At 42.0% G+C, this 17,024-nt stretch overlaps 1 protein-coding gene across 4 annotated transcripts in view; it reads left to right on the forward strand.

Moving 5' to 3' along the window:
* The window catches only part of LOC124612994 (neuroparsin-A), a 153,787-nt gene that overhangs the window by 101,596 nt on the left and 35,167 nt on the right, over positions 1-17,024 (forward strand). For all 4 annotated transcript variants that reach the window (XM_047141541.1, XM_047141544.1, XM_047141542.1 and 1 more), the window contains exon 3: positions 16,137-16,209. In XM_047141541.1, the coding sequence (XP_046997497.1) occupies positions 16,148-16,209 (62 nt within the window). In that variant the 5' untranslated portion in view covers positions 16,137-16,147. The remainder of the gene's footprint in view (positions 1-16,136; positions 16,210-17,024) is intronic.

Below are 17,024 nucleotides of genomic sequence, written 5' to 3' on the forward strand. Positions count from 1 at the left end.
GTATTGGGATCCACACAAGTCCTCTCTACTTTGGTAGTACTGTACAAGTAATAACTTAAATCGCGATGTACACGAAGAGACAGAACGGACAGTAAGTCCAAGAAAACATGCACAATGAAGAACTCTCTTAATTACATTCCACAAATTTTCGTCCAACTCTAGTTCACATTATGCAAAACGTAGAGCGCCGTGAGATGCTATGCTCACTTCCATCACTTTTAGTTTCATCAAAGTATGGGGAGTATTTAGCACTACGTATTACTCTACTCGCTACGGTCGCAGGTTCGAATCCTGCCTCGGGCATGGATGTGTGTGATGTCCTTAGGTTAGTTAGGTTTAAGTAGTTCTAAGTTCTAGGGGACTGATGACCACAGCAGTTAAGTCCCATAGTGCTCAGAGCCATTTGAACCATTTATCTACTTCAAGGTCCCTAAGTGATTCACTGAAATTTTTCTATCTCGAAGTCAAATATCTTACCAGAAATATCTCTCATGCAAGTTCTTTATGTAGTCGTGTATAACTTTCCTGCAAGAAGCTTATATTAACTTCTAATGAAAATAGAGATTAAAAAAATATTTTAGTTAGTCTTCTATCATTTGTAACAAAAACGCTTTTTCGCCGGAAATGTAAGGTCTTTACAACTGCAGTTGATGTTCCACGTCCAGTGTGCAAACATGGAGCTGAAAAGCATACAGTTTTATTGTTATATGTCAGTTGCTACCGAAAATAGTTCCAATTTCGTGAAACTATTTAGGTACTCTCTTTAAGCGGCACACAGTCTGCTTACGGAATAATGCCTAATATTTCTAATTTATTTCCACGTAATCATTGAGGTATAACTTTCTGATCCTGGAACCAAAACGAACTCAATACCAATCTGATTTTCGAGAAAGTTTGACTTACCCAATTAATTCACTAAGAATTAGGGATTTCGTTTACTGATAATGAGTTACGCAGGCACTTTTTCAGGTTTCTGAAACACCTTACTCCGCAACACTCAAGGAATTTAGTGTCACGAAATGACATCACAAGATATGTCTTTCATTTTTCGTTAAGTACAGGTCAACAACGAAATAGCCTGGTATTAAATCACATTTTTTTCCTGTAGTTAATGATATATGTCATTTTTGAACAGAAATGAAAATTAGAGAGCAGAAAATTAGGACAATAATAAACTAACGGCTTTGGCAACATGTCGTTGTGGAGAAACGTTGAACACAAAGGAACAGGCAAGATATAGCAAAAGTGAGAGTAGGTTGCTAGGCTTTAGTGTCAGTTTACTTAATGTGAAATGAATGAGTCAGTGGATAGCAAAAACTGCAGGAACTGACGAGGACTGGAATGCACAAAACAGGGTATTGAGGGTTTTTGATGTAGCAGGGACATAGAAATAATCACAGAGTACAGAAAAAAAAAGAAAAAAACGCATGACAGCACAAAAAGTGTTGAAACACTAAGAAAAAATCGGCTATTAGCCACTCACCCTAGTTTAGAAATCAGTATATATTTCATGGATGACATTCGAAATGAACTGCAGATTGTCTCCAATGCAATGCGAGATCAAAAATGCACAAAAAAGGAAAAATTATACGCAACAAGGAGATACGAACGATACGACACGAGATTTATATATAGTAAGAGAAGAAGTTATGTGAAAATACATTTTTATGGCGAGGGTTGCGTACTGATCCCAAAACAGCTGTCCATCGTCAGTAAACAAACTTTCTGGTTGATGTAAACGTAAAATAATGCAGAATGCGTGTTAAGCCGCCTGTGACCTGCTAGGGTGAAGTTTTACTAATGAAAGTGTAAATGGATCTGAGCACTATGGGACTTAACTTCTGAGCTCATCAGTCCCCTAGAACTTAGAACTACTTAAACCTAACTAACCTAAGGACATCACACACATCCATGCCCGAGGCAGGATTCGAACCTGAAAGTGTAAATGCACATGCTTAAGATAAAGTTATAAGTTTACTGAAACACCAATTGTCAGTGAGAAATTAGCTATTTTCGGGGCTATGTAAATTCCTCATATCTGTTTCTAAATTTTTGTGAATACCACAACGTGCTGCAGAGAATAATTTTAGAGTTATTGCTTTCTCACTAGATATATGAATTCGGTATGTCGTTGGCTGCTGCTTTAACTACGTCTTTTTCGGTTTCCAGCGATATCAATATCTGTAGTGGTCTAAAAACAAAAATCAGTATTAGAGTAGCCTAGATTCTCTTGTTTTCCTGGGGTCATGTTTGCTTCGCCTAATATTTGTTAAGTCCCAAACCACGTCTTCACTGAACCAATAGATTGCATCAGCTCCGTAATAAGATGTTTGCTAGCCGCACGGTGTACCTGTAAACAAGATATTTACGGTCTCCTCCACTACACGTGTGTCTGGGGGAGAGAGAGTTCAAGGACCTTAGGGATTCATAACATTTCCTCTGTCAGTATAGTTTTTTTACACGAGGACACGCACATGGTTAAGACGTTGGGAACATCTTTGTTAGAAACAGAATCCTATGTTTCTTTGTAAAAATGCAAGAAGAATTACAGCCGCTGGTGTCCGTGGGAGGATAATGTGTAGATGTTATCGGTGTACCTCTTTTCCAAGTATGATGTAGCTTGAGGGTAGTTCACTGGAGCTACATACCCGATTTCCCACAATACTGGGCCGCCCGCGGTGGTCTAGTGGTTCTAGGCGCGCAGTCCGGAACCGCGGGACTGCTACGGTCGCAGGTTCGAATCCTGCCTCGGGCATGGATGTGTGTGCTGTCCTTAGGTTAGTTAGGTTTAAGTAGTTCTAAGTTCTAGGGGACTGATGACCACAGAAGTTAAGTCCCATAGTGCTCAGAGCCATTTGAACCATTTGAACCACAATACTGGTAGTGGGAACCGTGCCAAACGCTGTCGGCAAACCTTGCCCCTGAGATGTAGATAGCCTGATGGTACATGTGCAAGCCTGTGGAAGCGGTCTACCGTAAAACAAGAGACTGCAGGGTAGGATCTTTAGTTGTATATGTGAAATGAGCTTTTTGTTCTGTGTCTTTGCCGTCGATTTCAGGTTGTGAGACCGGTTATCGCCGGCTGCTTATTTACAGAACAGAGGGACAAACAACCTCGTGCCGACGACATCCTAGACAAACACCCGCTCTGTTAGTCTTCTAAGTTTACACGTCGTAAGGCACCGAGAATGTGATGGCCGCCGATTTGGTGACCTCTCGTCTGATAAGAATGTATCATTTTCAAAGCTATGATTTCGATTAGCGTCAGTCTTCACTATCTCCGTTTGCTGCATGCTTGATGTAATCAATAAATTACAGCACATGTGCTCTGTCAGGGAATGGAAACAGCACGAAAAGGCAACAACTGCGATCGAGGCGGCACAGTGATAACACACTGGGCTCGCATTTTGGAGAAAGGCGGTTCAGACTCCATTTCGACCATTTCAGATTTAGATTTTCCGTGCTTTTCTTAAAATTCTTAAGCCAACTCCCAGGATATCTCTTTTGAAAGGGAGCAGCTGGTTTCCTTCCTCACCATTACCCTTGTGGGGCTTGTGTACTGTCTCTATTAATCTTGTCATCGATGGGGCGTTTGACACTAATCTTGCTTTCTGCCATTTGTCTCCTATGTTGAAACACTACTACCTCCCTTACTCTTTAGGTGTACCATTTCTGTCAACTGCTAAGGAACGACACGATAGGTCTAATTCACTTTTTGCTGTGAAGATAGCGTATTCATTATGTCGTATAAAGAATAAGGTGTAAATAAGCTTTAATAGAAAAACACTGTCTTCGTCACCTCCAACTTCAATAGAAGGTATTATTTGTTTCCGAGTTTAGCACACATTATTTCTATTGAATTACTTGTACCTGCATTCCATAAAAGCAACACTATTTGCAAGAACCAACGCTTACACTAAGAAGGTTATTTGATATGGGGAACAAGCTAGAAGTGAAGTAGTATGGGCAAGGAAAATGAGGGTGTCGTTTTAAAAATGAATCTATCGCTATTCCTCTTAAACGAATTAGGAGAAGTATGAAAAATGTACAATTGGATGGAATTCTACCCCTTTCCAAAGTCGTATCCACTGCACCACTTCAGTGGGTAGCATTACATAATTTTATCGAATTTATGTAACTTGTCACCTTTATGTTGAGGAACTTAACTGCATTGTTCTATGGAAAAGAATAAGGAACAGCTTGGAATGTTTTTGAATTTGTAAAGTCATTGGTACGTTAAAATCTAGATGCTACGCATATTCTCCAACAACTGCATTACCTTTCACTCACTTCTCCATTGAAATATAAATGTTGTTAAAACTGCTCTCCATCCAGAAACACACCCTTCAAAATTTTGTTTTCAGTGTAGTGAAGCTCTCAAACGACTTTATGTGAGATGCATAGACATTATGTGAGATGCATAGTCTCTCATTTTTGTATATGTAACTACCCATTAAAACGCACAATACCGCAAAAAACACGCACATGCAAGCAAATAAAAATTTCTCATTGCTGCATCCATTTAAGTAAATGAGTAAGAAAGGAACTGAATTTCTGTGTTTAAAAAATTGATCAATGCAAACATTATACGGGTATCGAATGAAACAACAGGTTTACTGTAACCAATCATTGTTTATTTTATTGCACGACGTGTTTCAACATTAGGTGGAGTGGCACTGTCTAGTTACTCTAATGTCATAACATAACGGATACATACAGTGTTAATCCGCAAACATAATTCCACCTGAAGCTTAAACTTTCTAAACGCAGTGTGGAAATAAATATGCAGTGACTGGTAACAGTAAAACTTGTAGTTTCATTCCATACCAATAACAGTCACGGTAAAGCCTAACCAAAAATGTTCGTATCTCAAAGTAACACGGGTGTATCATACTATTTGACTCATTTTCGTGTGAGAGTTTAAATTCACTGAGTATTCAGTGTTACATGCAGGACTGAACAGTACTAGCGTCTCTTAGATGAAGTTAATTCTCTAGATTTAAGGGTCTGAAATGGACCACCATTCTGTATCACAATGAAAATTATGTATATTACTTATTAGCACAATAAGAACAACAAACCAAAACACAAGGCCCAAAGTGCAAGCGCTTCACACTTTAATGGCAAATTCAGAACAATGCACTGGACACCAAATTAAAAGACATAATATCAGGAATCATATTTCTACGCAGGTTTTTTCAAAGTTCTACCCTAACGTCAGTTTCACGTCATTGTTTCTCTCAGTTCCATGCTAACTGGGCAAGGTGTCGTTATTAATGCATTAGCAATATCATAATGTAGGGGCCGGATTTATATCTCTGTCCAGCCATAGAGATTTAGTCTCCTCTAAGTCGATTAACGTAAATTATGCGACGGTTCCTTTGAAAAGGACGCGGTCTCTACCAGCAGACCCAGTGACATCGTCGTCGAGGGAACGTTAAACGTTAATCATCCTTCCTTCCAGTCCTTACAGGCCACAAGTAATATTTACAGTACAAATCTAGCGAGCTTCGTCCTCTGCTCGAAACGCAAAGAAAATACCACCTCTCAGTTCACGTGGAACAAAAATTCTATCTGGAAACCACAGTCAAGGAGAACATAAACGTTCTGAATCTATTGTTTCCAGCTTGAACGCCATTGTACCGAGCTTAATTTCGAAATTAACCACAATGTACATGACGGAAAACAGATGTAAGTTACTGTTGTTACAGGTTTGTGCATCGCGTAGGAGCATTTTAACGTCGGTGGCACATTTGGTCTTCTCAAACTGAAGTAGTTATATTTGTACTAAATAAAAATGTATGACTAGCGCCTCCCGTCGGGTAGACCGTTCGCCGTGTGCAAGTCTTTCAATTTGACGCCACTTTGGCGACTTGCGAGTCGATGGGGGATGAAATGATGATAATGAGGACAACACATCACCCAGCCCCTGAGCGGAGAAAATCTCCGACCCAGCCGGGAATCGAACCCGGGTCCGTAGGATTGACATTCTGCCAGGCTAACCACTCAGCTATCGTGGGTGGACGTATTTGTGCTGACGATATTAGAAAAGGAACTAAGAAGTAAGGTAGGTTGATGAATGACCCGTCGACTTCGGGATAATTACAGTCGAAGAGCGAGATCGAATTACACAAGGATGGACGAAAGAATTTTGCGTCATTATACGAGAGGAAGATGTCGAATCCAACTCAAGTGTTGTATAGAACTCGTGGCAACTCTAAAACAAGACTGTCGCTCTGCGATTTTAATCTCGGTCCTAAAAAAGGCCGAATTAGAGAGGAGTAGATTATGTACCGGAATCGACTTTCATTCTGTCCCTCACTATTAAGTTCCCCTTAACAAAATGAGCACAATACAACACTGCATGCAAATTCATCAGTCACTCGAAAGTTACTATTATATTCGCATCAAACTATTCTCCGTCGCTGGAAGGTGAAAGTAAATGACTGCTGGCCTTACCAAGACAGCATTATTACATCACAAAAAGCGAGATTCGAGAAGTGAGTAGCAATGTTCGTATTATTTCTAGATCGGTGAGGCAGTTATATTTGTCGTATTATATGTAACCTGTTGATCTATTAAAGAGACTGCCTACAGTATGGTTGCTCGTCCTCTTCTGCGATCCTTACCAGATATGTCTAACAGTGTACATCAGAAAGGTTCCGAAAAGGGCAGCTCGTCTTTCATTATCGCAAAATAGCGAAGAGAGTATCGCGGAAATGATAAGAGAGTTGGGGTGGTAGTCATTAAAACAATGGCGTTTGTTTCGTTGCGACGAGATCTTTTCAGGAAATTTCAATCACTAAGTTTCTCATCATAATGCGAACAAATTTTCTTGACTCCTATCTACGTAGGGAGAAATGACCATCTTAATAAAAAAAAAGAGCATAGATTGCACGGAAATATTTAGGTGTTCATTTTTCTCACTTACCCCATATTACCGGAACCGCCGATAAATAGTCTGAAAGTGGTTGTATGATCTGTCTGCCAAATGACTAAGTGTGAATTGCGGCGTAATGATGTAGATGCAGGTAGACGTGGTTCCCTGAGAAGTGGCTCTGATGGCGCATTACAGCCGCTATCCATTATCCTTCCAACTGAAACTTCGAGTTTTCACGAAAGTATTGTGAATCAACTTACATGGCAGTATCAGTCTGAACTACAAAAATCTTGGAACACAAATTTAAAACTTTATTTACCTTGATTATGTAGCGTATCGACCCTCAGAAACTAACTAAGTAATTAGGAGCATCTCTGATCAAAGTCAATTTATTAAACTGGACGAGGCAGGAACGACAACGTTGTGATCGTCGTGATGAGATTCCAGGATAATCACAACGTCTAAGTGATTGGACAATCGATTAAGAAAAAAACTCAAAATTAGATATTCCACTTTTAAATTTCAGTTGTCGAAAGCTTCATCAGATCTCTAAAGAGCGTATTGTTCATAATATTCACACCTTAAGCATCTTTCAGACATTTGATTTGAGACAAGATGTGATGGGTCAGAACAAAAAATCTCAGAACAATTATAATGCAGCCGGGTACCTTGAAAGCTTCATATTGCTGTAGTCATGATCCCGAAGACTGGTTTGATGCAGTTATTCACTCTAGTCTGTCCTGTGCAATTGTCTTCATCTCCGCCAAACTATAGCAACTTAAATCAGTTACAATCTGATTACTATAGTCCACCACTGGTCTCCCTTTATAGTTTCTCCCTCATCATCAGATTTATTCCTTAAAGCCTTAGGATGTACGCTATCAGACGATCCCGTCTTTTAGTCATGTTGTGTCTCTTTTCTCTGTGTTTCGACTCAATGTATCTTCATCCGAGTCAGTATTCAAACTTCAGTATTTGTCTGTACAACCTCACATAATCCTACCTCTGAGAGCCAGCTACATGCGGCACGGTTGCGTATATTGCTGAGTCACGCACTATACCCTACCATGACAAGGTCCACAGTTCATGAGGGGACCGGGTGGAATAACGAGGGAATGAAGTATCAAAAAGTACTATTTACATTTAGGCGACAAAAGACACGGGATACCTCTTAATATCGGTCAGACTTCCTTTTTTCCGGGGGTAGTTCAAAAATGGTTCAAATGGCTCCAAGCACTATGGGACTTAACATCTGAGGTCATCAGTCCCCTAGACTTTGAATTACTTACACCTAACTAACCTAAGAACATCTCACACATCCATGCCCGAGGCAAGATTCGAACCTGCGACCGTAGCGGTCGCGCGGTTCCAGACTGTAGCGCCTAGAACCGCTCGGTCACTGCGGCCGGCGCATTACTTTACATTTTTCTACGTTTAGAGCTAGCCGCCATTCATCACACCAACTAGAGATTTTTTCTAAGTCATCTTGTCATATCCTCCTTCAGTCAATTTACCACCCGTCTAGCTCCAACTTTCATTCCGCCCTGCAGCCATAATCATGTCGGACACATTTTCACTTGAATCATCTGAGTAGCCGGCCGGTGTGACCGAGTGGTTCTAGGCGCTTCAGTCTAGAACCGCGCGACCGCTACGATCGCAGTTTCGAATCCTGCATCGGGCATGGATGTGTGTGATGTCCTTAGGTTAGTTAGGTTTAAGTAGTTCTAAGTTTTAGGGGACTGATGACCTCAGATGTTAAGTCCCATAGTGCTCACAGCCATTTGAACCATTTTTTTCTCATCTGAGTAATAATGACAGCTCCGGCAATGCGCTGCCCTTTTATACGTTGTGTACGTCATACCATATATGTGCACATCGGTATCCCGTGACTTTTGTCACCTCAGTGAATAAGGTGCGGCTAACTGTGTCGTTGAGTGAAACACACAATCCTACCATGGCAAGCTCCAGAGTTCCTGAAAGGTAGGGATGTAGCAACATACTACTATTTACAACGTATGTCTAAATTCGGAATTCGTAATTTTGATAGAAATAACATTATATTTCTCTCTTCTTTCTTCTTTCTAATTGATAGCCTCGCATCTTCGTGACTTTTAAGATACACAACTGGATCCCAGATTCAATTGAACGAGCACCCTCTTGAAGGCCACGCTTGGATCATTCCCATAAAGTATTTAGTCTCCGGGAAGTGATCCCATATAGGAAACGTGTGGAAGCCGTAAAGTTAAAAATATTGAATTCACGACATTCGACAACCACAAATTTCAGAGTGATGCCAGCTTTAATACTCATCCTTTCTTTTTGCTAAAAGACCTAGGTGTCGTAGTCCAGATACAGTCATTCGTAATTACGTCGCAAATTTGCGTGCGATTGTTTTTCCGGCTCAATTTTTAAGTAATCCCCACTTAGAAAATGTAAAAAAATATTAGTGCTGTCACTGTTGCTCTCATTCCTAACTTATGTAGAGTTTCAAATAAACTTGAGGAAGAATATCCTATATATATATATATATATGACTGTTGCATTGTCAGTCATGTGCTTCCTGGGGCCGCTTGAGAAGGTAGCGTGGGAAAAAGATGTCCAATACGTTTATGTGCGACCACTAGTCTTCGTTACTTGCCCTCAGACTTCTTCTACGAAATATACTTTGGAATCGTTAGAACCTTTCTCCAGGCTGTCGCTGGAGTTCTAAACTTCCTAAATAGTATTTTGCGAAAAATTGCCTTCCTTCTTCTAAGACCTCCTGTCTAAGCTCCCCGAGCATTTCTGTATTGCTCTTCTACTGATCATATCGACTAGTGATAAAATCACGCTTCTGAATTCCGTCGATATTCTTCTTTAAATGGCTCTGAGCACCATGGGACTTAACATCTGAGCTCATCAGTCCCCTAGAACTTAGAACTACGTAAACCTAACTAACCTAAGGGCATCACACACATCCATGCCCGAGGCAGGATTCGAACCTGCGTCGTAGCGGTCGCTCGGTTCCAGACTATAGCGCCTAGAACCGCTATTCTCCTAGAATCCTACCTGACGATGATTCTGAACACACTAAAATTCTTAGGAACGGATTTCACAGGCGTTCTGTACATGGTCTCCTTTACACACTACCTGGTAAAAATTGTCCGGACACTCGTATGTAATGCGGAGTCGACTACTGGATGTCACGAGAGGTGGACTCGCCAGTACAAAAGCAGGTGGAGAGTATCGTGTTGTCAGTAGAGAAGCAGTAAGAGTAGAATGGGTCGATCAGCAGAGTACTGTGACTTCGAACGTGGAATAGTCACTGGATGTCACTTTTGTAATAAATCCACCAGCGAAATTTCAGTCCTTCTAAAGCTGCCTAATTCGGATGTTGTCGATGTGAATGTGAAGCAGAAACGCGAAGGGGCAATCAGATCTAAACTAAGATCAGCGAGGTCACAGTCGAACATTTCTGAGTGATTGTAAAAAATCTCACAAAGGCGGAAAGATTCGCTCGTGAGTTCCGAAGTGCGACCAGCAGTCCAGCCAGCACAATAACCGTGAGTAGGGAATTTAAAAGACTTGGCTACGACGGTCAAGTTGGTTCAAATGGTTCAAATGGCTCTGAGCACTATGGGACTCAACTGCTGAGGTCATTAGTCCCCTAGAACTTAGAACTAGTTAAACCTAACTAACCTAAGGACATCACAAACATCCATGCCCGAGGCAGGATTCGAACCTGCGACCGTAGCGGTCTTGCGGTTCCAGACTGCAGCGCCTTTAACCGCACGGCCACTTCGGCCGGCGACGGTCACACAGTTATGTGAGCTAAGTGACGCTTGAGGCAGTGTAAATAGCGATGCTACTGTGGCCAGTGGATTCCTGTAAATGACTGATTTGGAGTGATAAATCACTCTACACCCTGTACCAATCCGTTGGAAGGATTTAGATTTGGTGAATTCCTGGAGAACATTATCTGCCATCATGTATGATAGTGATAGTGAAGTGCAGAGGGAGTGGGGGTGTTATGGCATGGGTGTGTTTTTAGCGATGACGAATTTGCTCCATTATTACGTCTCAGAAAAAGCTAAATGCCGAAGGAGATCAACACGTTTTACAGGCTTGTGTACTATCTACAGCATCGGTAGAGGATTCGTCCGGAGACGACGGCTGACAGCAAGACGATACAGGCTGCCATAAAATAGCACCTGAGAGGCAATGGTTCGTGGACAGTAACATTCCCGACCTGAAAACAACGGAACACCTTGGGAATGGGTCAGTTCACGATTGTGCTCCAGACCCCAGCAACCAACATCACTGTCTTCTCTGGTTTCAGCTCTTGAGGAAAAAGAATACACCTCTATTAGTCTACAGATTAACAGACACCTCATTGAAAGCGTCCCGAACAAAGTTCAAGCTATCACAATGACGAAGGGTGGACCGCTTCACGCTAATATCTGCTAAGGGGTGTCCGAATACTTTTTATCAGGCGCTGCAGATGCGACAGTCTTTCCCTTGACTCGCCTAGTAAAACGTAGTAAGCCATTCAGCTTCCTTGCAACAGAACTTGTGTGTTCGTTCCGCTGCACGCAGCTGCGCAATGTTATGTCTAGACAGATTATCCTATCACGTGATGGAAGATGCGACACAGATATACATCAAGGGATCAGGCAGGGAAGGACGGCTGTCCAAAAATTAAACGCTGTTCTTTAGTTCACAAAAATTAGTTTAAAGGTTAAAATTCATTTATACAAATTAATCGTTGAACCAGTAACAAGATATGGCAGTGCCTTTATCTCACAGAAGGAAATAAAAAGAGACTTAGAGTTTTAGAAATGTATCACTTGAAAAGAGCCTGTAGAATTTCCCGACTTCACCAAGTAAGAAATGAGGAAATAAGAGAAAGGGCAAAGACTCATTATAGCATTACTGATAAAATATAAGAAAGACAGTTATAATGGTTTGAGCATGTCAAATGAATGGATGAAGTCAGATGACCCAAGAAAGTACCTTCATGGCAACCAACTGGAAGGAGAAGAGGAAGACGACGAAAAGTGTGGCCAAGTGATATCCAAGAAGCGATGGAGAGTAGAGGAATGGAAGAGGGTGAGGAAGAATGACGGGATCGTGACGTACGCCGACAGAGATGCGACAGTTGTAGCACCCCCACAATGAGAATAGTAGACTAAATTCTTGTTTCTGAATCAATCTGCATAGCATAAAATAATATATATTCGCACATTACAGGCATATTCCTCTTTCCCATCCGCATTCACTTACAGCTATCCACGTTTAAAATAAGCTGCCATTCATTGCACCATATGCGTGCACGTCATCCTGGTCTCCCGCCCCCCTCCCCCTCCCCCATAGTCACTTAACCAAGACACTTTCCTGTACACGGTAACGTTGCCAGCAAACAACCTCAGATTGCCGTCGACAGATTGCTGCCTACCGGGTGATTATAATTAAAGTGCAACTACTTACAGAAGTCTATTGTGGGTTGTAATTATCGTATGTCAGCGAAACTTGGCAGATACGCTAATGTGTTAATATTAAATCAATTTACGATAAAAAATAGTTCCAATTTTGGCCACCAGTTGCAAATCTGGCTCTGTGAATGAAAGAAAGACGTATAGAAACGTTTCCATATGTAATGTTTAGGAACGGGACGTGGTCGCAAAAGATCAAACAAGTGAGAAAGAGATAATGACGATTTTGTTATTAACTGGCGTTTTCACAATTCGTTCAGAAACGTCGACGAGATGCTGCATCCGTAAAATACGTAATCAACAATTGCTCGCAGCAGTTCCGGCGCATTCTGAACAATGTGTTCCTGTATATTGGCCTTCAGATCAGGTAGAGATCGAATGTGTCCTTGGTAAACGAGTTCTTTTAGATATTCCCAGGGCAAAATGTCGCATGGATTCATATCAGGGTATCTTGCAGGCCATGCGTCTGGAAAACCTCTGGAGATAACACGTTCGTGGAATGTTGCATTAAGCAGATCTTTCTTTGGGCGGGCATCATGAGGTGTTGCCCCATCTTGGATTAAAACCATGGTTTCCACATAGTTGCGCTCCTATAAAGCAGGAATCACATCCTGGAAAAGGAGAAATCGATAAAGATCAGGCATCACGGTTCACGTGACAGGCCCTCTAGGTGTATTCTCTCCAAAGAAGAACGGGGCGAGAGTAAAGGTGCTTGTGAATCCACACCACACAGTCACATACGGCGAGTACAGTGGATCTTCGTGTACAGCATACGGTTTAACAGTACCCCTAATTCTACATTTCTGTATATTCACTGCAACCTGAAGTACAAAATGTACCTCGTCACTCAATAGAATATCGCCCAGCCACATGTCATTAACTTCGATCCGTGCCAGGCAAATTCAGAACGTTGTTTTGGATGATGAGGTTCGGTTGCTGCACCGTTTGTATCTTGTGCTGGTACCAGTCCAAAATAGATAGCAAAATGTTCAGCACCGTTTACCATGGGACGGACAGTTCTCGTGACACTGCACGAACACTAACACTACCCGTGCTTCACTGGCAATTACAGCAACAGTAACCTCATCAATAACTTCCACTGGAATAATACGCTTTCCTCTTCCAGGTGCCACACAAGCTCGCCCGTGTATTCAAATCTTTAAACCATTTAATGACATCGGTCGTCTCCTCATACCCTTCAGGCGACGATACGCTCTCAATGCAGCACTGTAATTGTTTCGGCTCATATGAAACAGTTTCACAGACAGTGCACGGTCTCTCTTCTCGACAGCAATACTGTCCACTCACATTAAGGCTCGTCAGATGGCAGTGAGGATGTTACACCATCATGCAAACGGCGTAAAGCGTCAGATTGCCACCTGGCGGCCAAATTTGGAACTCATCTATTTCCAGCATAAATCGGTTCCGCGTTAGCATTAGTATATCTACCAAGTTCCGCTGTCATACAATAATTACGGCCCACACTGGATCTCCTCGAGTAACTGCACTTTAATTATAACCACTCTGACATGGAGAGCAGGAATATCGTCACTCTTTCCTAGAGCATTCCTAAAGTTACCTTTCTCTCTGATGCGCGCTCGCCATCCAGGACAACGTACTGGGTTCCTATTAGTCAAAAAGAATTCGAGCCAGTCGCTTATTTGAGAGCCGTTCTGCTTCTTAACATGCATCCATGGTCCACAGGACATTGTACGTCAAAGGGGCGAGTTACGGAGAGCACGAGCGTTGCTTTCTAAATCACTCACTTTTAGACAGTATCTTTCTCTCTCTAGGGCATTAGTCATAATTGTTCTTGTAATATGATTGTCTTGTGTCGAATAGCTGTAATATGTAAAAAGAATTTTTTTACATTTATTTGTCTTTATTAATATTCATCACTTAATTAATTAAATGAATCGTTTTTTTACAAATTACAAGTGAAAAAAACGCATACATTTTGTTAGCATTTTAATGAACCTAATATACACTGGTGTGTAATTAATATACATTGGTATGTAAAAATTAAGGACGAAATTAACTTTCGCCTCCCGACACTATAGCTCTTGGCTCACCAAAACGATCATGTTTGACTATGTTCCTGGGTGGATTACGTGTCCCCATCTCTCACCACATGTGGGTCCGTCCATCATTGTTCGATATGATACTTTTAGTGGACTTGGTGTTATAATGTGGGGAGGCATAATGTTGCATGGGCGTACTGACATCCAAATCTTTGAACACGGTGCAGTCGCCAAACAACGTTACTGTGACGCTGTTCTCCTTCCCCATGTGAGTCTTTTCAGAGCTGCATTCTGCCGTGATTTCATTTATATGGATGCGACCGCATCGTGTGGAGTAGGTGGAGGTGCTCTTGGTACATCTACATACAGATACATTCTCCGGAAGCCACCATACGGTGCGCGGCGGAGAGTACCTTGCACCACTACTAGTCATTTCCTTTCCTGTTCCACTCGCAAATAGAGTGAGTGAAAAACAACTGTCTGTATGCCTGGGTATGAGCTCTAATTTCTCTAACCTTATCTTCTTGGTTCTTACGCTAAATGTACGTTGGCGGTAGTAGAATCGTTCCGAAGTCAGACTTGAATGTCGGTCTTTTCAATTTTTCTCAGTAGTGCTCTTTGAAAAGAAAGTCGTCTTCACTCCAGTGATTCCCCTTTGAGTTCCCAAAGCGTCTTCTTAGCTCTTGCGTGTTGTGCGAACCTACTGGTAATAGATCTAGCAGCCCGACCCTGAATAGCTCCTATGTCTCCCTTTAATAGGACCTGGTTGGATTCCAAAACAAAAGGAGCACTCAAGAATAGTTCGCACTAATGTCCAATATGCGGCCTACTTTGCAGATGAGCCATACTTTCCTAAAACTCTCCCAATAAAGCGAAGCCGACCTTTCGCCTACCCTTCTACAATCCTTACAGGCTCGTTCCATTTCATATCGCTTTGCAGCGTTACGCTTATATACTTAAACGAGAGGATACTCAGTGAATGGACTGGCCTGCTCGTCCCCCGACTTAAATCCCATGGAGCACATTTGGGATGCTTTGGGGAACTGTATTACAGAACGTCCAAGTGCACCAACAATCATCGAAAGTTGTCAGTCATGCTGGTGGAGGAATGGGGCGCCCTGCCCTACCACAATAACTCTTTAGCAACCTTACGGCCAGCATGGCAGCACGTTGCAGAACATACACTGCCGTCTGTGATGATAAAACACCCCATTAAGAACTGCCTCCCGTCTTTTGTAATGTCCAGGGCACCATCATAAATCGCGGTGCCTTCAGTACAGTAGTTATCTTTGAGTAGAAGTGTCATTTCAGTTCGTCTTATTGCGTTTTTCTTTTAGTTAGCGTATGTTCAAAATCGTTCAAATGGCTCTGAGCACTATGGGACTTAACATCTGAGGTCATCAGTCCCCTAGAACTTAGAACTACTTAAACCTAACTAACCTAAGGACATCACACACATCCATGCCCGAGGCAGGATTCGAACCTGCGACCGTAGCAGTGGCGCTGTTCCAGACTGAAGCGCCTAGAACCGCTCGGCCACCCCAGCCGGCAGTTGGCATATGTACTGCACTGTAGCAGTTCTTTCTAAGTATGGTGCGAGTTTCATCGAGCAATGATACTTGACAGTGACACATCATGCGGAAGTTACTTTCGTCCTTGACTTTGGCTCACAAGTATTTGGTAATGACATCTTTATCTACTGGAAGCACAAAGAAATCGAAATACAGAGCCGAACTTAACAAGACGTCCGTATTGTGTTTTCAGACGCCGCCGCCATGAAGCCCGCAGCAGCACTTGTCGCCGCCACCCTTCTCATCGCCGTCATCCTGTTCCACAGGTAAGGACTTCACTTCTGCGTAGAATATGCCTTACGGGTTGTTATAGTATCTCTCTTCCGAATATTTTGCTTCATCGTTCTCTATCGTGGGCGATTCCCGAGATTATTACATTTAGAATTGGTAAGGGCGTAAATAAACTATAATCTCGAGGCCTTCCAGAAGTGCTAGACACATGATATTCGATCTGTTTTGCAAGTCACACGTAGAAGTAATCGCGAATTTCTCCTTTATTTGACCAGTTGGTTCTGTCAGGTTTTACTGGGAGACAACTGACATACCTCGGCTTCTCCCACTGCTTGTTTAAGAGTGAAAGAAAGAAAAACGTTGTAGTCTCTTTTATGGCGTATCCAGTCTGGTATGAACTGCTATCATGTTTTACAAACTAAAAGTAAAATACTCCGTAACCGTGTAAGCTGGGGGTGTCCAGTACCGTTTCTGTCTGTCGCAGCTTGAGGTGACATATTCCTCCTGTCGAAAATTTCTCCTGAATAGTTTTCGAAAGATTTTTCTTCTATTGTTTACATGCGAGAGAACGTGATAAGGTATATCGAAGTTTTAAGTCTTTAAGACGTGTTTCATTCTAACAGAATACAGCGGCGTGAGAAGTCAGCGTAAGCCTTTGGAGTAGTTTTTGATTACCACGCTGTGTTCGGAACTCGGCATCAGTCTATGATATGCTACTCGGTGGCAAGAATAAAAGACACGATTTGCGAAAAGCTAGTTTCTGATTATACGACTCTGATCTTGGAAACAGTTGATAAACACGACGAATACTCCTGCAAGGGGCTCTGCGGACAGCGTGTGTTGCTAATAG

This window comes from Schistocerca americana, chromosome 4 (assembly GCF_021461395.2).
Source record: "Schistocerca americana isolate TAMUIC-IGC-003095 chromosome 4, iqSchAmer2.1, whole genome shotgun sequence".
Classification (NCBI taxonomy): Eukaryota; Metazoa; Arthropoda; class Insecta; order Orthoptera; family Acrididae; genus Schistocerca; species Schistocerca americana.